At 40.5% G+C, this 19,500-nt stretch overlaps 1 protein-coding gene across 2 annotated transcripts in view; it reads right to left on the bottom strand.

Annotated features, from left to right (window-relative positions):
* The window catches only part of bub1 (BUB1 mitotic checkpoint serine/threonine kinase), a 60,896-nt gene extending 43,683 nt beyond the window's left edge, over positions 1-17,213 (bottom strand). For both annotated transcript variants that reach the window (XM_048596857.1, XM_048596858.1), the window contains exons 1-8: positions 17,036-17,213; positions 11,982-12,041; positions 11,756-11,897; positions 10,005-10,201; positions 5,927-6,042; positions 3,229-3,344; positions 2,725-2,819; positions 732-922 (exon numbers count right to left, since the gene is read on the bottom strand). In XM_048596857.1, the coding sequence (XP_048452814.1) occupies positions 732-922; positions 2,725-2,819; positions 3,229-3,344; positions 5,927-6,042; positions 10,005-10,201; positions 11,756-11,897; positions 11,982-12,041; positions 17,036-17,058 (940 nt within the window). In that variant the 5' untranslated portion in view covers positions 17,059-17,213. The remainder of the gene's footprint in view (positions 1-731; positions 923-2,724; positions 2,820-3,228; positions 3,345-5,926; positions 6,043-10,004; positions 10,202-11,755; positions 11,898-11,981; positions 12,042-17,035) is intronic.
* Positions 17,214-19,500: the final 2,287 nt, after the last annotated feature.

Below are 19,500 nucleotides of genomic sequence, written 5' to 3'. Positions count from 1 at the left end.
GAAGGGTCTAGGCCCAAAATGTCAGCCTTCCTGCTCCTCTGGTGCTGCTTGGCCTGCTGTGTTCATCCAGCTCTACACCTTATTATCTCAGATTCTCCAGCATTTGCAGTTCCTACTATCTCTCCACTTGAAATAGACTAAGTTGCCATTTTTGAAGAGTCCTGAAAGTTTTCAGGTAAGAGATTGTCAGAGGTACCATACTTTGGATTGTGTTAATCGGAGGCCTTGCCCTCAAGGTGAATGCAAACAAACCCACGGCATTAACTTGAATATGAGCAGGGGAGTTATCCATGCTCTCCTGGTCGATATTTGTCCCTCAGTCAACACCACAGTTAACAGTTTGTCAGGTTCGTGGATGTTTGGCAAGTAAACTATTTCCTACATTACAACAAATTATCCAAAATTGTCTCATTATTTGTCAAGCACTTAGGGATCTTTGGTGGTTGTGCAAAATCACAATATAAGTTTAAGTCCTTTGGCTTAAATATCCGTAGAAACCTACAATTTTTAAAAATGGAATACTTGGAAGGCATTGTTTCAAAAGTTTTGTTTCGTAAAGTATTGACTTCAGTCATGCCTTTGACAAACAATGTTGCAACAGCAACGAGCAACAAATAAAAGGCTGGCATCCCTGACCACCAAAGAAAGTAGCAAAACCGAAAGCTTCTCAGCCGGTAAGCAGCCCAAATAGTGAATGGCTACAAGTTATAAGTAAGACAAAAAAAACATACTCCATTCCTCCTTTTCTTTGAGTTGGCTTCGTGCAAAGTAATTCTTAGCTCGAATTTCTTCAAAACACATCTCTTTATCTCCAGAAAAGAGAACATCTTTATGGTACATGATGACTTGCTGAACTTCAGCTGCTTCCTGGCTTTTACCCTGATTGCCATTTTGATTCACGATCTTAGGTGCATTTGAAATTCTAAATGGTTAATAGAAATGAGAAAACTTGTGAGATAGTTAATGAGATCATGTTACATAACCAAATGAAAATTATTCACAATCGCACAAAGATCTAAATGGAAGATGTCATGTTAGATACAAAATGGTTAGTTTAAAAACCTGTAATGTGTTGGTACTCCAAAATAAGAGCTCATGTAGTTCATTACAATTTATTCTGTAGAATTTGAAAAAACAAATTTGGAGCAGGAATAAGTCATTCAGTCCCTCGAATCTGCTTTGCTATTCAATAAGCCCATGGCTGATCTGATTACTCCACATTCTTCTCCAACCTCAACTACCCATTATTTTATTGCTGATCAAGAACCTAAGTACCTCTACCTTAAAAGTATTCAAGGACTCTGCTTCCACCTCCTTAAATTTAAGTGTTATTTATTGTACTCTATTCACTTCTAAATTTGGAAATAGGGTGGGGGAAGGAGGGAGAGATTTGGAAGAGTGAGTTTGTGGCTAGCTTTCAATGTAAGTATGTTTGCAGTTAAGCCTATGAATATTAAGTTATAAAACAAGACCTCATTATTGGTTCAGGAATTGGTGGTAAAAATAAGTGTAAAATTTGTGGCAGTAGTTACAGAAAATGGGTTTGTTTTTCTGTATATTGATCTGAGTAAGTTGACACTCATCCAAGCCTAGCTTTAAGTCTAGGCATTAAGAAAAAACAAAAATATTGGAAATTCTCAGGAGGTAAGGGAGCTTCTATGGATTGAGAAACAAAATTAACATTTCAGATCAAAGACTAATTGCTACAATCTGATGAGCATTTCCCAGATTTTATGCTTTAGTTTGAGTTTTCCAATTAATTAGCTGAGTACAGGAACCATAGAAGAGTGGTTAGCAGTTGTTTTCAGACTAGAGGAAGGTTTATAAAAAATTAACAGGTGTAGGTGCCACTGGCTGGGTCAGCATTAATCGCCCATTCTTGACTGCTCTCAAGAAGATGGTGGTCAGGTCCTTTCTGAACCACTGTAATTTATATGGTGTAGGAACCTCCATAATGTTGCAAGGGTATATGTTAATGATCTAGACTGTGCATACAGGACACAACTTCAAAATTTGCAAATGACAAAACATGAACATATTGTGAACTGTGCGGAGAATACTGTAGAACTTCAAAATGACATGTACAGGCTGGTGAACATGCAGACAAGTGTCAGTTAAAATTTGATGCAGAGAAGTGTGAAGTGCTTCATTTTGTTGCAAGAATGTAAGGAGACAATATAATATAAAGTATATAATTTTAAAAGTAGAGTAAAAGCAGAGGAAACTGGGTGTATGAGTACATAAATCATTGAAGGAGGCAGACAAGTTGAGAGAACAGATACTAATGTATATAGCATACTAAGCTTTATCAATAGGGGCACAGAGTATAAAAGCAAGCGAGCTGGGTTGTTGATTGGTTTGCCAAGTTGACTGGTTTTTGTGCAAATGTTTCATCTCCCTTCTAGGTGACATTGTCAGTGCTGTGTAGCTTCCATAGAAGCGCTGTTGTTCTGTCTCATTCTGAATTTATATGGTCCAGTCTGTCATGGTGGGTACAACTTGTATAGAGAACGTTACTTTGGCCTCAACTGGAGAATCGCATCAAATTCTGGACAGCACACTTTAAGAAGATATGAGGAGATCTGATGAGAGTTCACAAAAATGCCCCTATGCACAAAGATTGAAGAATTTGGCCAGTTTTCCAAGGAGAAAAAAAAAAGCAGAAGTGAGATTTGATAGAAGCATTTAAAACCATTATACACCTGTTCAAATACAATTACTTACAAACTATCAGACTCTGTACCACAAGGAGCAAACATTGGTTGTTTACTGTCACAGCTTTTCTGTTTGTTGTCTTGTAATACCTGCGAATGTAAACCCTAAAAAAAAGTTTACAAGTACAAATTTCAACAGCTAGTCTGAAATTTTGATTTGAAGTTGCATGCACTAATAATACACTGGAAAAAATACATTGTTTACAAATTTTATCACCTCCTTCTCTTCATAAAGCATTATCTCTTTGCTTGGAAACCAATAGTATCTGATCCAAGTAATCACCTCTTTTAAAATTGCGCAAGTCTTGACAAGTAAACTGTTTGACTAAGGCCGCATCATATCCAAGCACAACTCCAGTGAAAGGACAAAACTAAAAATGTTCCACTATTTTCAGAAGACAAAGCAATGCAGACATTTATCATAGAAACTTGACAGCAAATAGATTTGGAAAGACAAGCTCATATTACATTGTCATCTTAAATTTTACAATTTTACATAATTAAAAATGGTTACCTGAGATCTGGGAAATATCTCTGAACCCATGGGTACAGCATTCAAACCTAATTTATTCAAAGCAGACAAATCTCGATCAACTGGCTGAAGATTTTCCGAAGTTTCATGTAGAAAGCCTAAACACATAGAAAACTTAATTTAAGTGCTAATATGCAGATTTTTACAATTACAAATACTCAGCCATATTGGTACAATTCCTCCTAAGCTAAAAAGAAAATTTAGTATCTCAACATATGAAATCTGATTGGAGTAAGCTTTTCAGCCCCATAATCCTGTTCTGCCACTATATAAGATTATAGCTGATTGGATTTTGTGGACTTCACTCTTCTGCCGGTTCCCAATAACACAACTCATTTTTGATTCGATGGCTACTTTTTGTTTTTGGGGAGGTTGCTTTTTCATTTTTGCGTGATGCCATCAAGTAAAAACCCTTCTATATTTCTGTTGACAGTCAGGATACTTGGACTCTCAGAAGCAGACTCAGCATAATTCATCAATATTGTCAATAATTATCAACTCCCCACTAAACTTATAGCCACGACATACCAGGAAGGCCTTAATTTCCTAGATACCTCAATATTTTGTGCACATTGGCACAAGACAGCATGCATAAATTACCACAATTTTTAAAAAATAATTACCCACATTTCTAGATGCAAAAAGCCATCACCCTAAACACAATACAACAGACCAGAGAGGTCAAAGCTATTACATTTCCGTTATGCCTACACAAAGCTAGAATATTTCACTCAACACTTAAAATCCTATTTTCTGCAGCTCTGAAATCTGTCCATTTCACCCTTAAATATGCATAATGAACTCAGACTTGACAGCCCTCTGCAATAAAGAATTCCACAGATTTAATGTCCTCTGAAAGAAAAAGTATCCTCCTCATCTCGGTCTTCAATGGGTGTCTTCTTATTGAGATTATGCCCTCTGGATCTAGACTGTCCATATGGGCAAATCATCTCTCCTCCCAAACCTCCTAGGAGTCTTACATGCTTCAGTAACGTTTCTTGAACGCCAATAAGTACAAGCCCAACTTAGTCAACCTCTCCTCATAAGAAAATCCTTCCCTACCTGTGATCAACCTAGTTAACCTTCTCTGTGCTGCCTTCAATGCCAGTATATCTTTCTTTACACAAAGGGACCAGAATTGTTCACAGTATTTCTTTTGTGGTATGAATAGTGCCTTGTATAGTTTAAGCAAACTCTAAATTTAATTATCACATGCATCATATTACAAAATACAGTGAAAAGTTTTGTATACTGTCGCCATTCTCCAGTGACATCTTAAAACACAGAAAAATAAACCAAAACATAGAATATAGAGGCAGAAAAATGAAGTAATAAAGAAGGTGTCCAACTTTACAGTCCTTCTTGTTCAGTACTCCATCATGATGGCCAGGAACGAGTCCCCTTTGCTGCGCTGCCACCACTGGAACGAGAGTCACCAATCTTTGGCATCATCTCACCATATCTCACTTGGCACCTTGCCCCTGAGTCCTCATTGGGCCTCACTAATGCAGACGCCACCGATGCTGCTGCATACCACACCAGCCCAAAATCGACTCTGCCGCCACCATGAATCTACTTCAGGCCCACCTCACTGATGCAACCGTTGCTGATGCTGCCAGGTCTTGTACTGGGCCAAAACCACCTCCACAAATCTGTGCTGGACGCAGATGCCGCCAGGAACCCAAACTCGCCTCCCCAGCAGCAGATATGAGTCAGCACTGCAGTCATCTCGATGATGTAGAAGCCACCGGGAACCCAAACTTGCCTCCAACACTGCTGCCACGAGTCCGCTTGTTCGGCCCACTCATCGCTGCTGTCACTATGACCAAGCTATTCACTAAGAGGTAAGTAAAATAAAATAGAAGAAAGAAAAAAAAAAAAGAGGAGAGAGAAAAAAAGAAAAGATACAAAAGAAAAGAAAAGAAAAGCAGATGGAGCAGATGATCCCAGGCTCAGTAGCCCCACTCCACCACCATTTACCAGAAACCCTTCTAATTGTTGTATTCCATTCCCTTTGAAATTAAGGCCAACATTCCATTTGCCTTCTTTACTATCTGCTGAACTTGAATGCTAGCTTTTTGTGATTCATAGCTTAGGATCCTGAAATCTCTCCGTGCTGCAGCTGTCTGCAGTCTTTCTCCATTTAAATTATATTCTGCTCTTTTATTCTTCCTGCCAAAATGAATAACCTCACACTTTCCTACATTATATTCCATTTGCCAAGTTTGATATCCTGGTCCACTTCTTTATTGCCCAGCCACCTTGTCACAGCACCCTTCTGTGTAAGCACAAGCTGCAAGACCTGTTCTTTTGCCTGCTCTCTATTTAATGTCCAGACCCCAGAGACTGCTTTCAGGTGAAGTATTTGTCTCGGTCACCAATGAGACAAGCTTTATATTCTAGGTTTAATTTTTGAAGTTAAATTCCACCATTTGGAACCAGGATGGGATTTGAAACAATGCCCCCACCGGAACAATAGTCTCAGACATGGGTTACTAGACCAGTGACATTACCACTAGGCCATTGTCTCCCGCACTAACATCCTTCCATAGCGCTCAGAATTAAATACAGTATGCCAACTGAGACCAAATCAGTGATTTTACAAGATAATTCTAACATTAACATTTATTTACCATAGCAGAAAACAAGACTAATATTTTATTTTAAAACTGAAACTCACCATTTTGAGGTCCAAAAGTCATACTGTGTTGATTCCCTAGAGGGTCAGGTTTATATCTTATGGGGTTTTCTGCTCCAACTGGAAGAAGGTTCTGAGATGCTCGATCCCTAAAACACCTATTAAAAATATAGTATATGATCAATTGTCTCTGACTCGCAATAAAACAAAGCGAAATATATAGCAAATAAGATTTTAAAAATGTTAATAGTGATATATCAGCAACAAATCGTTAATTATGCAGCAAATGTACACAAGATTACCTTTGTAGTATCTGGTGTATCAGGAAGTTTTATTTTAAAAAAGTGAAGAATTGAACCTTACATACACAAACAGACATTCAAAATGTTACATAAACAGTGAATATATCTTTTTCCTGCAGTGTTTTGATCATAACATTTTTATATTATTCATTCATGGAGTGCAAGTTTCACTGGCCAGGCCAACATTTATTGCCCATCCCTAAATGCCCACTCAGTGGTGGTGAGCTGCTTTCTTGAACTACTACTACAGTTCTTGGGATGTTGGGACACCCATTGTATTGTTAGGAAGGGAGTTTCAGGATTGTGATCCAGCAAAAGTAAAGGAACAATGAGTGATTTAAGTTCAAGTCATGACAGTGTGGGGCTTGGAGAGAAATCTGCAGGTGGTGGCATTCCCATCCATCTGCTGCCCTTGTCTTTGTGGGTGGAGAACATAGGTTTGGAAGGTGATGATAGAGGATCCTTGTGCGTCATTGCAGTGGACCTTCTAGATAGTACACACAGCTCTCACTGTGTGCTGGTTACAAAAGGAGTGAAAGCTTAAGGCAGTGGATGGGGCTGCCAATCAAACAGATCGCTTTGTCATGGATAGTGTCAAGCTTCTTGAGTATTGTTGGAGCTGCACGCATTCAGGCAAGTGGCATTCCACCACACTGCTGACTCGTGCTTTAAAAATGGTGAATAGATATTAGGGAGATAGGTCCTGAGTTACTCACTGCAGAATTCCTAGCCTCTAACCTGCTGTTAATAGCCACAGTATTTATATGGTATGTTGACCAGAAATTCAACCACTATTCCTTGAAGATGTTGATGGTGGGGAACTCAGCTATGGAAACACCATTGAAAGTTAAGGAGTAATGGTTAGATTCTCCCTTGTTGGAGATGGTCATCGCGTGGCACTTGTGTGGCATGAATCTTACTTGCCATTTGAGCCCAAACCTAATCAGGTCTTGCTATATTTGGACAGGGACTACTTCAGTTTCTGAAGTGTTGTGAATGGTGCTTAACTTGGAGCAATCAGAGAACATCCTCATCGGTCATTGATGAAGTAGCTGAAGATGGATGGGCTGAAGACACTTATCCTGAAGAATGGGGCCCGATCTCTGCACTAGAAGACTTGGGTTCAAATCCCACTTGTTCCGGAGGTGTGGAATAACATTCTTGGACAGGTTGATTACAAAATAGCTACCAAAGAAACTACTGCAGTGGCATCCTGAGGCTGAGATGACTGACCTCCAATAAGCACATTCCTTGTGCTAGTATGACTGGTGTACTAGTATTGTGAGGTAATGCATTTAGGAAGGTCAAACAATAAACAGAACTATAGAGAGGGGTAGATGAAGTGAGAGATCATGGCGTGCAAGTGCACAGGTCCCTAAAGATAGCAGTACGAGGAGATAAGGTTGTAAAGAAGGCATATGGAATACTCATCTTCATTGACAGAATTACAGAATACAAAAGTAGGGATAATATGAGGAAAGTGTACAAGACACTGGTGAGGCTATAACTGGAGTTTTGCATGCAGTTCTGGTCGCCACCTTGCAGAAAGGATGTGATTGTTCTTGAGAGAGTGCACAGAAGATTTACTAGAATGTTGGCAAGGCTGGAGAACTGTAGTTACAAGGAGAGATTGGAGTGGTTAGTATTACTTTCTTTTGAACAGAGAAGGCAGAGGCATGACATGATTGAGGTATACAAAATTGTGAGGGATAGAGATATAATAGGCAGGAAGAACCTGTTTCCTTTGCCAGAGAGTTCAAAAACCAAAGGTCATAAGATTCAAGATAAGTGGCAGAAGGATTAGGGGGGACGCTAGGATGAACTAATTTTTTTTTTAAAAACGCAGAGAATGGTGGGTATTTGGAATTCATTGCCTGAGTTGGTGGCAGAGGCAGAGAACCTAAATTCTTTTAATAAGTATCTGAATCTGCACCTTAAGTACTGTAGGCTGCAGGGCTGTGGGCTATCTACAGAAAGCTTAGATCAGAAAGGGCATCTGGGTGTCTTTCAGTCGACATGGACAAGATGGGACGAATAGCTGACTTCTGCACTGTACCATTTCTAGGGATCTCTGACTCCAAACAATGGAGAATGGTCTCTGATTCAAATTAATACCTGTCTTGCTTGGTCTTGGCAGTGCCATACATAGTCAAATGCTAGCTACCACAATCTGAATTTTCTTCAAGCATTTACCCCCACTTAAAGAGTTGCATTTATACATGATGCTTCTTAACAATGACTACTTTGTTGAAGCCTCTAATAGCTTTCCTAATAGCTTCTTGTGTTTTGTTTTTCATGCATGTTTAAAAAGTCTTTTGCAGCATTTACCTGTATTAATGCAAATTGTTGAATAAAATTTGCACAGTGTTGTACTAAAGCATACATTTTGCTCATTTAGTTTCTTCTTTTTAAAGTGGAAACAGATTGAATAGCATTTTAAGAAAAATGGTAATATTTACCAATAAGGGGAAGAAATAAAAGGTACACCCAAGGGCTCTTGAGATTTTCTCCTGGGCTACATTTTGCTTTTATGGGACAAAATTTTTCATTCTTACTAACTCATTTATTAGATGATGCAATTACGAAATAACTTTTTGTATTTGTCTTGAACTATGTAGTATTAGAACCCTCAGAAGCAGAAGTAGAATAATTAATATTTTCAATAATTGCTAGCTCTCCAAAATACTTAAAGCTACAATACACAAGGAAAACATTAATCTTTTGGTCACCAAAGCAACTAAATTGGCAGAAGACAGCAGGCACACATGGTGCTTCCCAGTAAAAGACTTCCCTGGAGTTTCACTCACTTACTTGCCTTCCCATCCTTCTTACTTACCTTGTTTGCTGCTCCTCCAACCTGAAGCTGTTTCTCTCACACGTTATGTTATTGATTGGTTCTCTCTGAATATACCACCTAGGGAGCCTGTCTGTGTTTGGATGAGCAGCTCCTCTCGTGTTCTGCCCATTTACTTCTGGTGGTGGCTTTTCTGAACATTCGTCCTATGATTTAATTTTCCTGGCAGTTTTGGGACTTCAAGGGTGAACGTGTGTGTAACTTGTGTATTTTGAGCTCAGGAACATCAAAGCGAAGTTCCATCCAATGAATAAGATGTCAGTTCAACGCAAATAGATTTATTTTATATTCAAGAACTGACAGGTCAAGGATAACATGGTTCGGGTCCAAGGTAAACCTTCCTGTATTTTGCTATTTTTAATATGATTATTATACCTCTTTCGCTAGCACTATTTTCCCTGGCACAAACAGAAAAACAGCTAAGATTTCAGCACATTTCCATCACGGACACCAACACTCAACTAACTGGATCCAGACTTTGAATTTTTAATTTTTTTATATACTTCCTATTTTGAAACTGATAAGCGAGGCAGTGGTGTTATCGCCATATCAATATTCTCTAGAAAAAAAAAAGAGGGCTACACTGTCAGGATTGATTTGAATCCATTCAATTATATGTAATCAAATATTTACAACATATAGATTATTTGATTCCAGAGCAAAACAATTATGATGAGCGTATGAACTGATCTTTATCATAAGCAAGCAAACCCACTTAAAAAGTTAACTCAAATCATCAAAGTTACTTGCATCTCTTCTAATTTTCATTCAGTAAGAAACGTGTGAATTCTGCCAAATGCATTTTATTTCAGATCTTCAAAAGAAATAAAAACCAATCTGTTTTTGTCTTCAAAAGAAATAATTGACAATTTGTTTCTAACCCAGATCACAAAACTGAGATAGTTCTTTAAATACAAAACTGTAGATTTATCTTTCTCAGCTCCGCCTCCCAGGTCTGCCTTACCCATAGTGATGTATTAACATGTCCACTGGTTCTGCAGAATTTTGAATGCCTTTCTGAAAGATGCTATCAGCTATCTGAAAATTGCCTTTCATTTCCAGCACATTTGCCCACGCAAGATAGAGGGCAGCTGATTTTATGCCAACCTCTTGACTGTACATGTAGTTGTAAAAATCAAGTGGTGTTGTGCTGCAGCTTATCTGGAAAAAGAAAGAAAACTCAATGTTATATAAAATTAAGTTAAAAATTGTTCAGAGGAAGTCTCAAACAATCAAGTATTATATGAAGATAAAATTTAAAACATTTGAATGTATGGGAAAACCTCTCCACTGCCAGAAATCATACCTGCCACACAGGAAAATTGATAACGTTTGTTGCAGCCCAAGCAAAACAGCACCCTGAATTTCTGCAGGAATTCTTTACACTAGGGCTCTAGGCCCAACGAATCTTTGGCTACATCAATGACATGTCTTCCATCATAAGGCCAGAGTGGGACGTTTACTGGTGACTGCACTGTATTCCACTTACAAGTACTCATGAGGCAGCAGCCCATGTCTGCATGCATGCAGCAACACATGGACAATATTCAAGTTCATCATTCATGTCACATTTGTGCCAGGCAATGAATAGCTCCAGAAAAAAAAAGGAAATCTAGATATTTAATGATATTACCATTACAGAATCCATTTATACCAACATCCTTTTTTTTGGGAGGCAGGGTGTCACCACTGACTAAAAACAAAGTTTGTAAAAACAATTCTTGTAAATACAGTGGCTACAAAATCAGATCACAGACTGATAGACTGCAGCAAATAATTCACCTCCTGACTTACAAAATTCTTTACAAGACATAAGTCAGGTGTTTGTTGGAATACTGTCCACTTAACCGCCGCTCCAACACTCATGAACTCAACTGCATCTCTTATATAAACTACCCAACTAGTCTCATCTCATTTACGGGTAAATTAGAAAGCTGACAGAAAAGAAAGAAAGTACATCACAATCCATTTAGGAAATGAAGGGAGAGAGAGGGTAGCTTGCACTAGGTAGTTACAGCCTAGCTGTATAAAGTATGGTAACAAACATGTCTGTGTATGTCATGTGTGCTTCCCTTCCTATCCAACCAGCAGGTGAAAGATGCACACTCATTTTATCCTAACAAAAGTGTGTCTTTGGAAAATCAAAATAATTCTCAGACATCCAATAAAAATATTATAAAATTGGGGATTTACAAAGTCGGAGATCAAGAGCATGGGAGAAAGAAGCATGAAGCTGAAAGAAGCATCACCCCCATTATGGTTTTTCTATTACGCCTTTCTTTAATCTCCTTAGGCTGCAGTATTACATTATAAACACAAATACAACCACTAACCTTCTTTTTCCCCTAGACAATTTCACCTTACTTTTTAAACCAAGAAGTCTGCATGAAGGACAAAACCATCACGCAAGATATTACCAGGTTTAAAACATGTCGAAGATAGTGAATAGGGTAATGTCAAATTTCAATTTTAGAAGTTTGTAAGTTGTAGCAATAAAGGAAACTAAAATATCCCACAGGTCTAAAGTACAACAGGACGGAGCAGGTGCTTAAATTCCAACAGAGACCCTCTTTGTCCTTAGCATATAATACAAAATATTTTTAAAAATATTTCCAAGCCAACTGGTCGCAAGTCCACTCAATGCACATTACCTTGTTTATTATCATAAATATCACAAAATCTTAACTGAATAAAACGTTTATATAGACTACTTGCCAGTTTCAACCAGTAGTTGACATATCTTGGATCATTGGAATACTTCTTGTCACTCATAAAATTCTTTACAAGTTTCTCCAACACTGAGACCAACACATCTTTCTCTGTAGGGGGAAGTAAAGGTTCTATCCACTGTATAAACCTAGAGTGATAGGAAATGAGAGGTAAACAACTTTTCAAACAATGGAGAATTAAGAAAAAACTTGGAGAAAATTTCAATTTTTACCTGTCCCATAGATCCAGTGGATCATCGCCTGCATAGCTTTGCACCTTAGCCTCAAACATTCTGCAGATATAAATAAATGTTTTAATATTAGTCTGCCCACATCCCTCATTTTTAAAGATATTACATAATCTATGATCACAGCTGTTTTCTACAACATGCAAAGAATATTTTGGTAAAAACAGAACTCCCTTTAAAAAGGCATCTCCAAGATGTTCAATGAAAATGTTGTACCAAGACATACAGGTAACTTTGATCACCCGTGGATATCAGCCTTAGTTCAGCAATATCGCTCACCTAGATTAGAAGTTAACTAGTTGAAACACTATTACATATACTTGAGAAAGATGACCCTATAACTACAGAGTGGCCTTGAAATAGCCTATTAATCTAGAGACTCAAGGTGATGTTTTGGCAGATTGTGGAATTTGAATTCAATAAAAAACTGCGTCTATTGATGACGGTGAAATTGTCGTCAATAGTCAGGAAAATTCTGTATGGTTCACTAGTGTCCATTAGGGAAGGAAATTTGCCTTTGTTCCCTGACCTGACCCACCTGTGACTCCAGACCCACTGGATTGATGCTTAATATCCCTCTGGACAATTATGAATAGGCATTAAATGCTGGCCTAGCCGGTGATGTCCTTATCCCATGAATGAATTTAAAAAAAAACAGCATAGAGTCATGGAGTTGTACAGCACGGAAACAGACCCTTTGGTCCAACTTGTCCATGTTGACCAGATATCCTAAATTAATCTAGTCCCATTTGCCAGCATTTGGCCCAAATCTCTCGAAGCACTTCATATTCATTTTCCCATCCAGACGGCCTTAAATGTTGTAATTGTACCAGCCTTCACCATTTCCTCAGCAGCTCATTCCATATACACCACCCTCTGCATGAAAAAGTTGCCCCTTAAGTCCCTTTTATATCTTTCCCCCTTCACCTTAAAACTATGCCCTCTAGTTTTGGACACCCTGGGGAAAAGACCTTCGCCATTCATCCTATCCATGCCCCTCAGGATTTTATTAACCTCTATAAAGGTCACCCCCCATCCTCCAATGTTCCAAGGAAAATAGCTCCTGCCTAATCAGCATCTTCCTGCAGGTCAAACTGTCTAAACCTGGCAACAGCCTTGTAAATCTTTTCTGAACCTTTTCGAGCTGCACAACAACTTTCCTATAGCAGGGAGACCAGAATTGAATGCAGTATTTCAAAAAAGGCCAAACCAGTGCCCTGCGCAGCCACCACATGACATTCCAGCTTCTATGCTTAATGCACTGACCAATAAAGGCAAGCCTACCAAATGTCTTCTTCACTATCCTGTCTATCTGCGACTCCACTTTCAAGGAACTATGAACTTGCACTCCAAGGTCTCTTTGTTTGGCAACATTCCTACCATTAAGGACCCTGCCATTAAGTGTACAAGTCCTGCCTTGATTTGCCTTACCAAAATGCAACACCTCACATTTATCTAAATTAAACTCCATCTGCCACTCTTTGGTCCAGCAGCCCATCTGATCAAGATCCCGTTGCACTCCAAGATAACATTCTTCAATGTCCACTACACCACTAATTTTGGTGTCATCTGAACACTAGGGGACAATTTACCATGGCCATTTCACCTAACCTGCACATCTTTGGACTGTGGGAGGAAACCAGGGCACACAGGCACAGGAAGAACATGCAAATTCCATACAGACAGTTACCCAAGGCTGGAATCAAACCAGTGTCCCTGGCGCCAAAAGGCAGCAGTACTAACAACAGAGCCACTGTGCCGCAGCTCTATTACAATTCAATAAAATATTTTTGGGCCAATTAATAACGACAATCTAGCTATTCTGCTGTAGACGGTATTATATAATTATCAATGGAAGATTGATCCCAAAGGCATTCAACCAGCATTCCTTCTAATTTGGTTACTGGCTGTGCGGACCTCTCAGGCCTATGCACAGCAATGGTTTCCAGAACTGAAAGTCAATGCCACGATCGGCATGCTGACACCGATCACCACGCATGAAACATTGAACTGGCTGTGGGCCCACGCAGCTTAGAGGGAACGTTGTGTTCAACACAGTAAAATGTTAAGCAATCAAGCTATCCACAAAATGCAATGCAGTAACTCACTGAGGCTCCTTAAATGGCATCTTCCAAACCTGTGATCTCTACCCTCAAAGCTACAGATACATGGGGACAATCGCCTCTGAAAATTGCTCTCCAAGCCACACATCCCAACCGGACTCTTCCGTCACGGTCACTGGGTTAAAATCCTGGAATTTCCTGTTAACAGCACTGTAGGTGTCTCTACTCCGCAAGGAAAGAAGTTGCAATAAGGCAGCTTTCAGCCACTTTCTCATAGGCAATAAGGATATGTAATGAATACTGGCTTAGCCAGCAATACACACATCTCAGAAATGAATTAAAAAAAAACACATGAACATCTCTTGGGAATTTGTAAAAGTTTAGCGATCCCAGTCCAGATAACAATGCAGAGGTTCTTGTGATGTTATCCATGGAACCTTTTATTAATTCTATTAATTCAAGTCCAAGTTGTTTACACCTCTTTCATAACTCCTTCATTCTAGGAATGAATCAAGTGAACTTTCAAAAGAGTAAGGCCTATTAAGGGCCAAGGTGGCAATGTGTGTGTGGAGCTAGCAGACAGAGTCTATAGGCGTGAGGCTGGAAAAGCACAGCAGGTCAGAAAGCATCAGAGGAGCAGGAAAGTCAATGTTTCAGGCCGAAACCCTTAAAATGAAATAACAGGGGCCCTGAACCAAATTTTTAAATTATCTACAGCCTCAGGGGAAATACCTGGAGGACAGCTAATTTGGTTCCATTTTACAATAAGGGTGGTAGAGAAAAGCCAGGGATCTATAGGCCAGTGAATATTAAAACAGTGTCAGGGAAACTATTAGAAAAAATAGTGAAGGACAAAATTATCTCCCTTTAGAGAACAAAGGTTTAGTCAGGGATAGCTAGCACGTCTTTGTCAGAGGGAGATCATGCCTATCGACTTTGAATTTTTCAAGGAAGTGACCAAGCTTGTTGATGTAGTTTATATGGATTTCAGTAAAGCCCAAGACAAAGTCCCAGATGGGAACCTGATTAAAAAGAAAGTAAGAGCTCATGGGATCCAGGTAACTCGGCAAGTTAAATCCAAAATTGGCTTAGTGGCAGGAGACAGAGGGTGATAGTAGAAAGCTGTGTGACTGGAGGCCGCTGGAAATCCACAGGAGTCAGTTCAGGGTCCCTTACAATTCGTGAAATTTGTAAATGGATGTAGATGAAAATGTTGCAGTGGGGGTGGGGGTGGGTGATAAGAAAGTAAGCGGAGGATAAGTGGGTGGGTAGAGATAATAAGTAAGTTTGCGGATGACACAAAGATTTCATAGGTGGTGGACAGTGAGGAGGAAGGTCTGAGGTTACAGGAAGATACAGATTAGGTCAGGTGGGCAGACGGAACACAACCGTGATAATTATGAAGTGATACACTTTGCAAGAAACAACAAGACAAGAGAGCACACAGTGAACGGCAGGGCACTAGGAAGCTCAGAAAAACCGAAGGATCTTGAGGTGTTTGACCTCATGTCTCTGAAGGTGGCTAGATAGGTTAATAGGATAGCTAAGAATGCACAAGGGATGCTTGCATTTATGTGTTGAGGCACAGACTGCAAGAGCAGGGAGGTTATGTGGGAACTGTACAGAACTTTGATTTGGTCACAGCTTGAGTACTGTGTGCAGTTCTGGTCACCACACCTCAGGAAGGATGTGACTGCATTAGAGGGAGTGCAAAGGAACTTGACCAGGATATTGCCTGGAATGGAGCATTTCAGTTGTGGAGAGAGTCTGGATAAACTCCGGTTTATTTCTTTGAAGTCCAGACATTGAGGGATGGACCTGATTGAAAGGTATAAGATTATGAGGGGCCTGGACAGGGTGAACAGAAAGCAGCTATTCCCCTTAGTCAAACTGACAAGAACAAGGGATCAGGAGGGGATTTGAGGAAAATATTTTTCCACCGGAAGGTGGTGAGCATCTGGAATGCACTGCCTAGTGAGTAACTTAATCTTTAAAAAGTACTTTGATGAGCACTTGAAGTGTCATAACATTTCAGACTATGGGCAGGATATGAGACAGAATCAAAGGGTCTCTTCTAATTGAGTGGTTCTACGATTGGAGAGGCAAAGATTAGACAAGGATATTCAGCACGGCTCTGTCAGGGGCAACAAGTTTTCCAATTCATTTGCACCTGGTGATCATGATCATTTTTTAAAGTTCCACCCTTTCGATTTTCGGATGGCAGATCAAGGTCCCAGTCTCCCCGTCTCATAGAATTCCTATACTGTGGAAACAGGCCCTTCGGCCCAACAAGTCCACACCGACCCTCAGAGCATTCCACCGAGAACCATCCCCCTATAACCGACCTAATCTACACATCCCTGAACACTATGGGCAATTTAGCATAGCCAATCCACCTAGCCTGCACATCTTTGGACTATGGGAGGAAACCCACACAGACACGGGGAGAATGTGCAAACTCCGCACAGACAGTCGCCCGAGGGTGGAATCGAACCCAGGTTGCTGGCGCTGCGAGGCAGCAGTGCTAACCACTGAGCCACCGTATCTAGAGGGAGAGACTTACACTTAAGTTACTCTTTTCTAATTTACACACTTGCAGAAATGATTACTGCCAGCAATTTTTGAATAAAAATACTACCAGCAAGCTTTCCCTCCTACCCTGCTTCCTCCCTGCGGATTTTAATTTCAGCCGTTACTGCCTTTAAATGTGGTGTAGGCAGGTTCAATGGAGGCATTCAAAAGAGCATCGGACGATTATTTGGGTACAAATGGTGAAGGCGGGGAGATTGGCACTCGGTAACGGTGCTCATGTGAAGAGCCAGTGGTTTAAAGGACGGGCCGAATGGCCTCCTTCCGGGCCATAACAATGCCGCGATCGCCTTCCTACGCTGGTTTCTGACCAATCGATCGGGGCTTCGTGACTATCCCGACTTCCCCACCAACCCACCAGGGGAGATGCCACTGAAAGACACTTACTGCCAGCACTCCTGAAAATCCATGTTCCGGCCGACGGGCTCCCCGCCGCTGTCCACGTTGCTGCAAAATCTGCTGCTGTTCCTGATCCCGGGACCCGGGCGCTCGAGCCCTGTTTTTCAAATTACAACCGCAACCGCGCTCCTCAACTGCCATTGGCCGAGCAGTGCGCGTCTCTCTCACCTTTCACCTCACCCGCAAGCAGCCAATCAACGGCGCGCACGCGCGCGCGCTTTCAGACCTCCGTCGACTCTATGTTCCCTATTGTCTCGGCCGCGCCCTGACGTCATAGGTGCGCGCTCGCTACAAAGCTAACGGAAAAGCGCGTCTCCAGCGCGTGCGCGATGGGGGTGTGTGGTCATTGACAGTTCCCGTGTCAACTGCCGATGGCATCGCTGGCTGTACTGGAGGTCCGCGGCGATTGCGAACGCCGCCGTTTGTTTTTGGAGCACCTGAAGCATTTCATGGAATCGGACAGCCCAGGACGAAACTGAAACAGAAACTGATGGAGACATTTCTGAAGAAGGGTCCCGACCCGAAACGTCAACTTTCCTGCTCCTTTGATGCTGCCTGGCCTGCTGTGTTCCTGCAGCTCCACACTATGTTGTCTCTGACTCCAGCAGTTCTTACTATCTCTGATGGAGAAACTGGTGATTTCTGTGGAGTCCAGTGATCCATCTTCAGAACATTCTGGGCTCTGGAAGCCTGCTGGATGAGACCATGTCGACCTGAACACCCCACTCCCACCAATGACTCAATTTGTCCCATGCCTTTGTAATTTATTCTTGTTTTAAGTGAAAAATACTCATTTTAGGATTTGAGAATCACCAACAAAGCCCATCCGTAGGTAGCGAACTGGCACCTTAAGTGTAACGGAATATGCTTGTAAGTAAACATTATAGGGCAGTTGAGAGTTTATCACATTACTGTGGATTTGAAGTCATAGTCTGTTTAACAAATTTCCTTCCTTTAAACAACAATGTGGTGATGATACTCAAGAAGATCAATACCATCCAAGAGAAAGCTGCCTAACTGTTATAAGATGCACTACAGCAACTTTCCTTTGACAGTACCTATACCCATGACCTCTGCCATCTGAAAGGACTGAAACAGCAAACATATGTGGATGCAAGCTACTCCCCCAGCCACACGTCATCCTGACTTGGAATCTCTTTCACTGCAGCTGGATCAAAACCAATAACACGTGGATTGCAGTAGTTCAATAAGTTACCTCAAGATCACTTTCACAAAGGCAATTAGGAATGGAGAATAAATGCTTGCTAATGATGCTCACATACCACGAATAATTGTTTTAAAATGATAATTGCTTGCTTCCAGCTCAATTACATCAACACCTTCAGCATCACCTCACACCATCTGCTGTTGAAAACCTAAAACTTGCCTTTGACATCTTTAGACAATACCATTCCACTGCCCAACTTGCCTGACATTCTCCCTTTTCTCTAAACATTGGCTCATTCAAAATTCTGCCTGTCCCAACCTTAATCTACACTGAGATAGTAGGAACTGCAGATGCTGGAGAATCCGAGACAACAAGGTGCAGGGCTGGATGAACACAGCAGGCCAAGCAGCATCATTCTGCTCCTATGATGCTGCTTGGCCTCTTAATCTACACAGACTGGGTTATCTGCTTTTCAGGTGAATGTTAAAAAAGTCTGTGGCATAATTTATAAGATGAGCAGGGGAATTAACCCCCAGCGGCCTTGGTAAATATTAACAACTCAAAAATAGATAATCTGGTCATTATTAAAGTGGTGTTTATGAGAGTTTCTAAGTGCAGGCTAGCTGCTACATTTCCTGCACTGCAACAGTGCCTATACTTCTGAAGTACTTAATTTGTTCTAAGTCTTTTGGGATGTCCATTGGTCGTGAAAGGTGTTATATAACTTTCTATCTTACCCCTTAACACCGGTCATTGCCGATCTGCAATGGCTCCAGGTTCACCAATGCTTCAGTTTTTTAAAAATCTCAGTCACATGTTTGAACTCGTTCATTAACCTTCCTTCCTCATGACCTGTAACTTCTTCCAGCACTCCCCTGGCCTTTTATGTATTCCCTACTCCCTTTGGGCCAATATATAGTTGCTTACATTTCTAAAGGCTTCATTCTGTTAACAGCCCGACTTGAATATCTCTGTGTAATCCCATCCCTCTCCTCCTTGGGGTCACTAACTGTAATTGGACATAATCCTAGAAGTTTCATTAAGTAACTTAAGCATTTAATACCCCCACTCCCAAAATTCTGCTGCTGTTGTTGAGCAGACATTTGATTAAGTGTAAAAAAATGCAAATAACATTTTTATATTATTCTAATAGTTCTAATATTTTTATAACCCATAAATGTTCTGGGAAAATGAAAATAACCCATAAAATATTTAAGATGCCCACTGTTTCAAATGATGAATGTTGAATGGCTGCTACGGATTGCCCACAAAGGCACTTCATCAG

This window comes from Rhincodon typus, chromosome 5, assembly GCF_021869965.1.
Source record: "Rhincodon typus isolate 14 chromosome 5, sRhiTyp1.1, whole genome shotgun sequence".
NCBI lineage: Eukaryota > Metazoa > Chordata > Chondrichthyes > Orectolobiformes > Rhincodontidae > Rhincodon > Rhincodon typus.
This window is presented reverse-complemented; position numbering and strand designations above follow the sequence as displayed.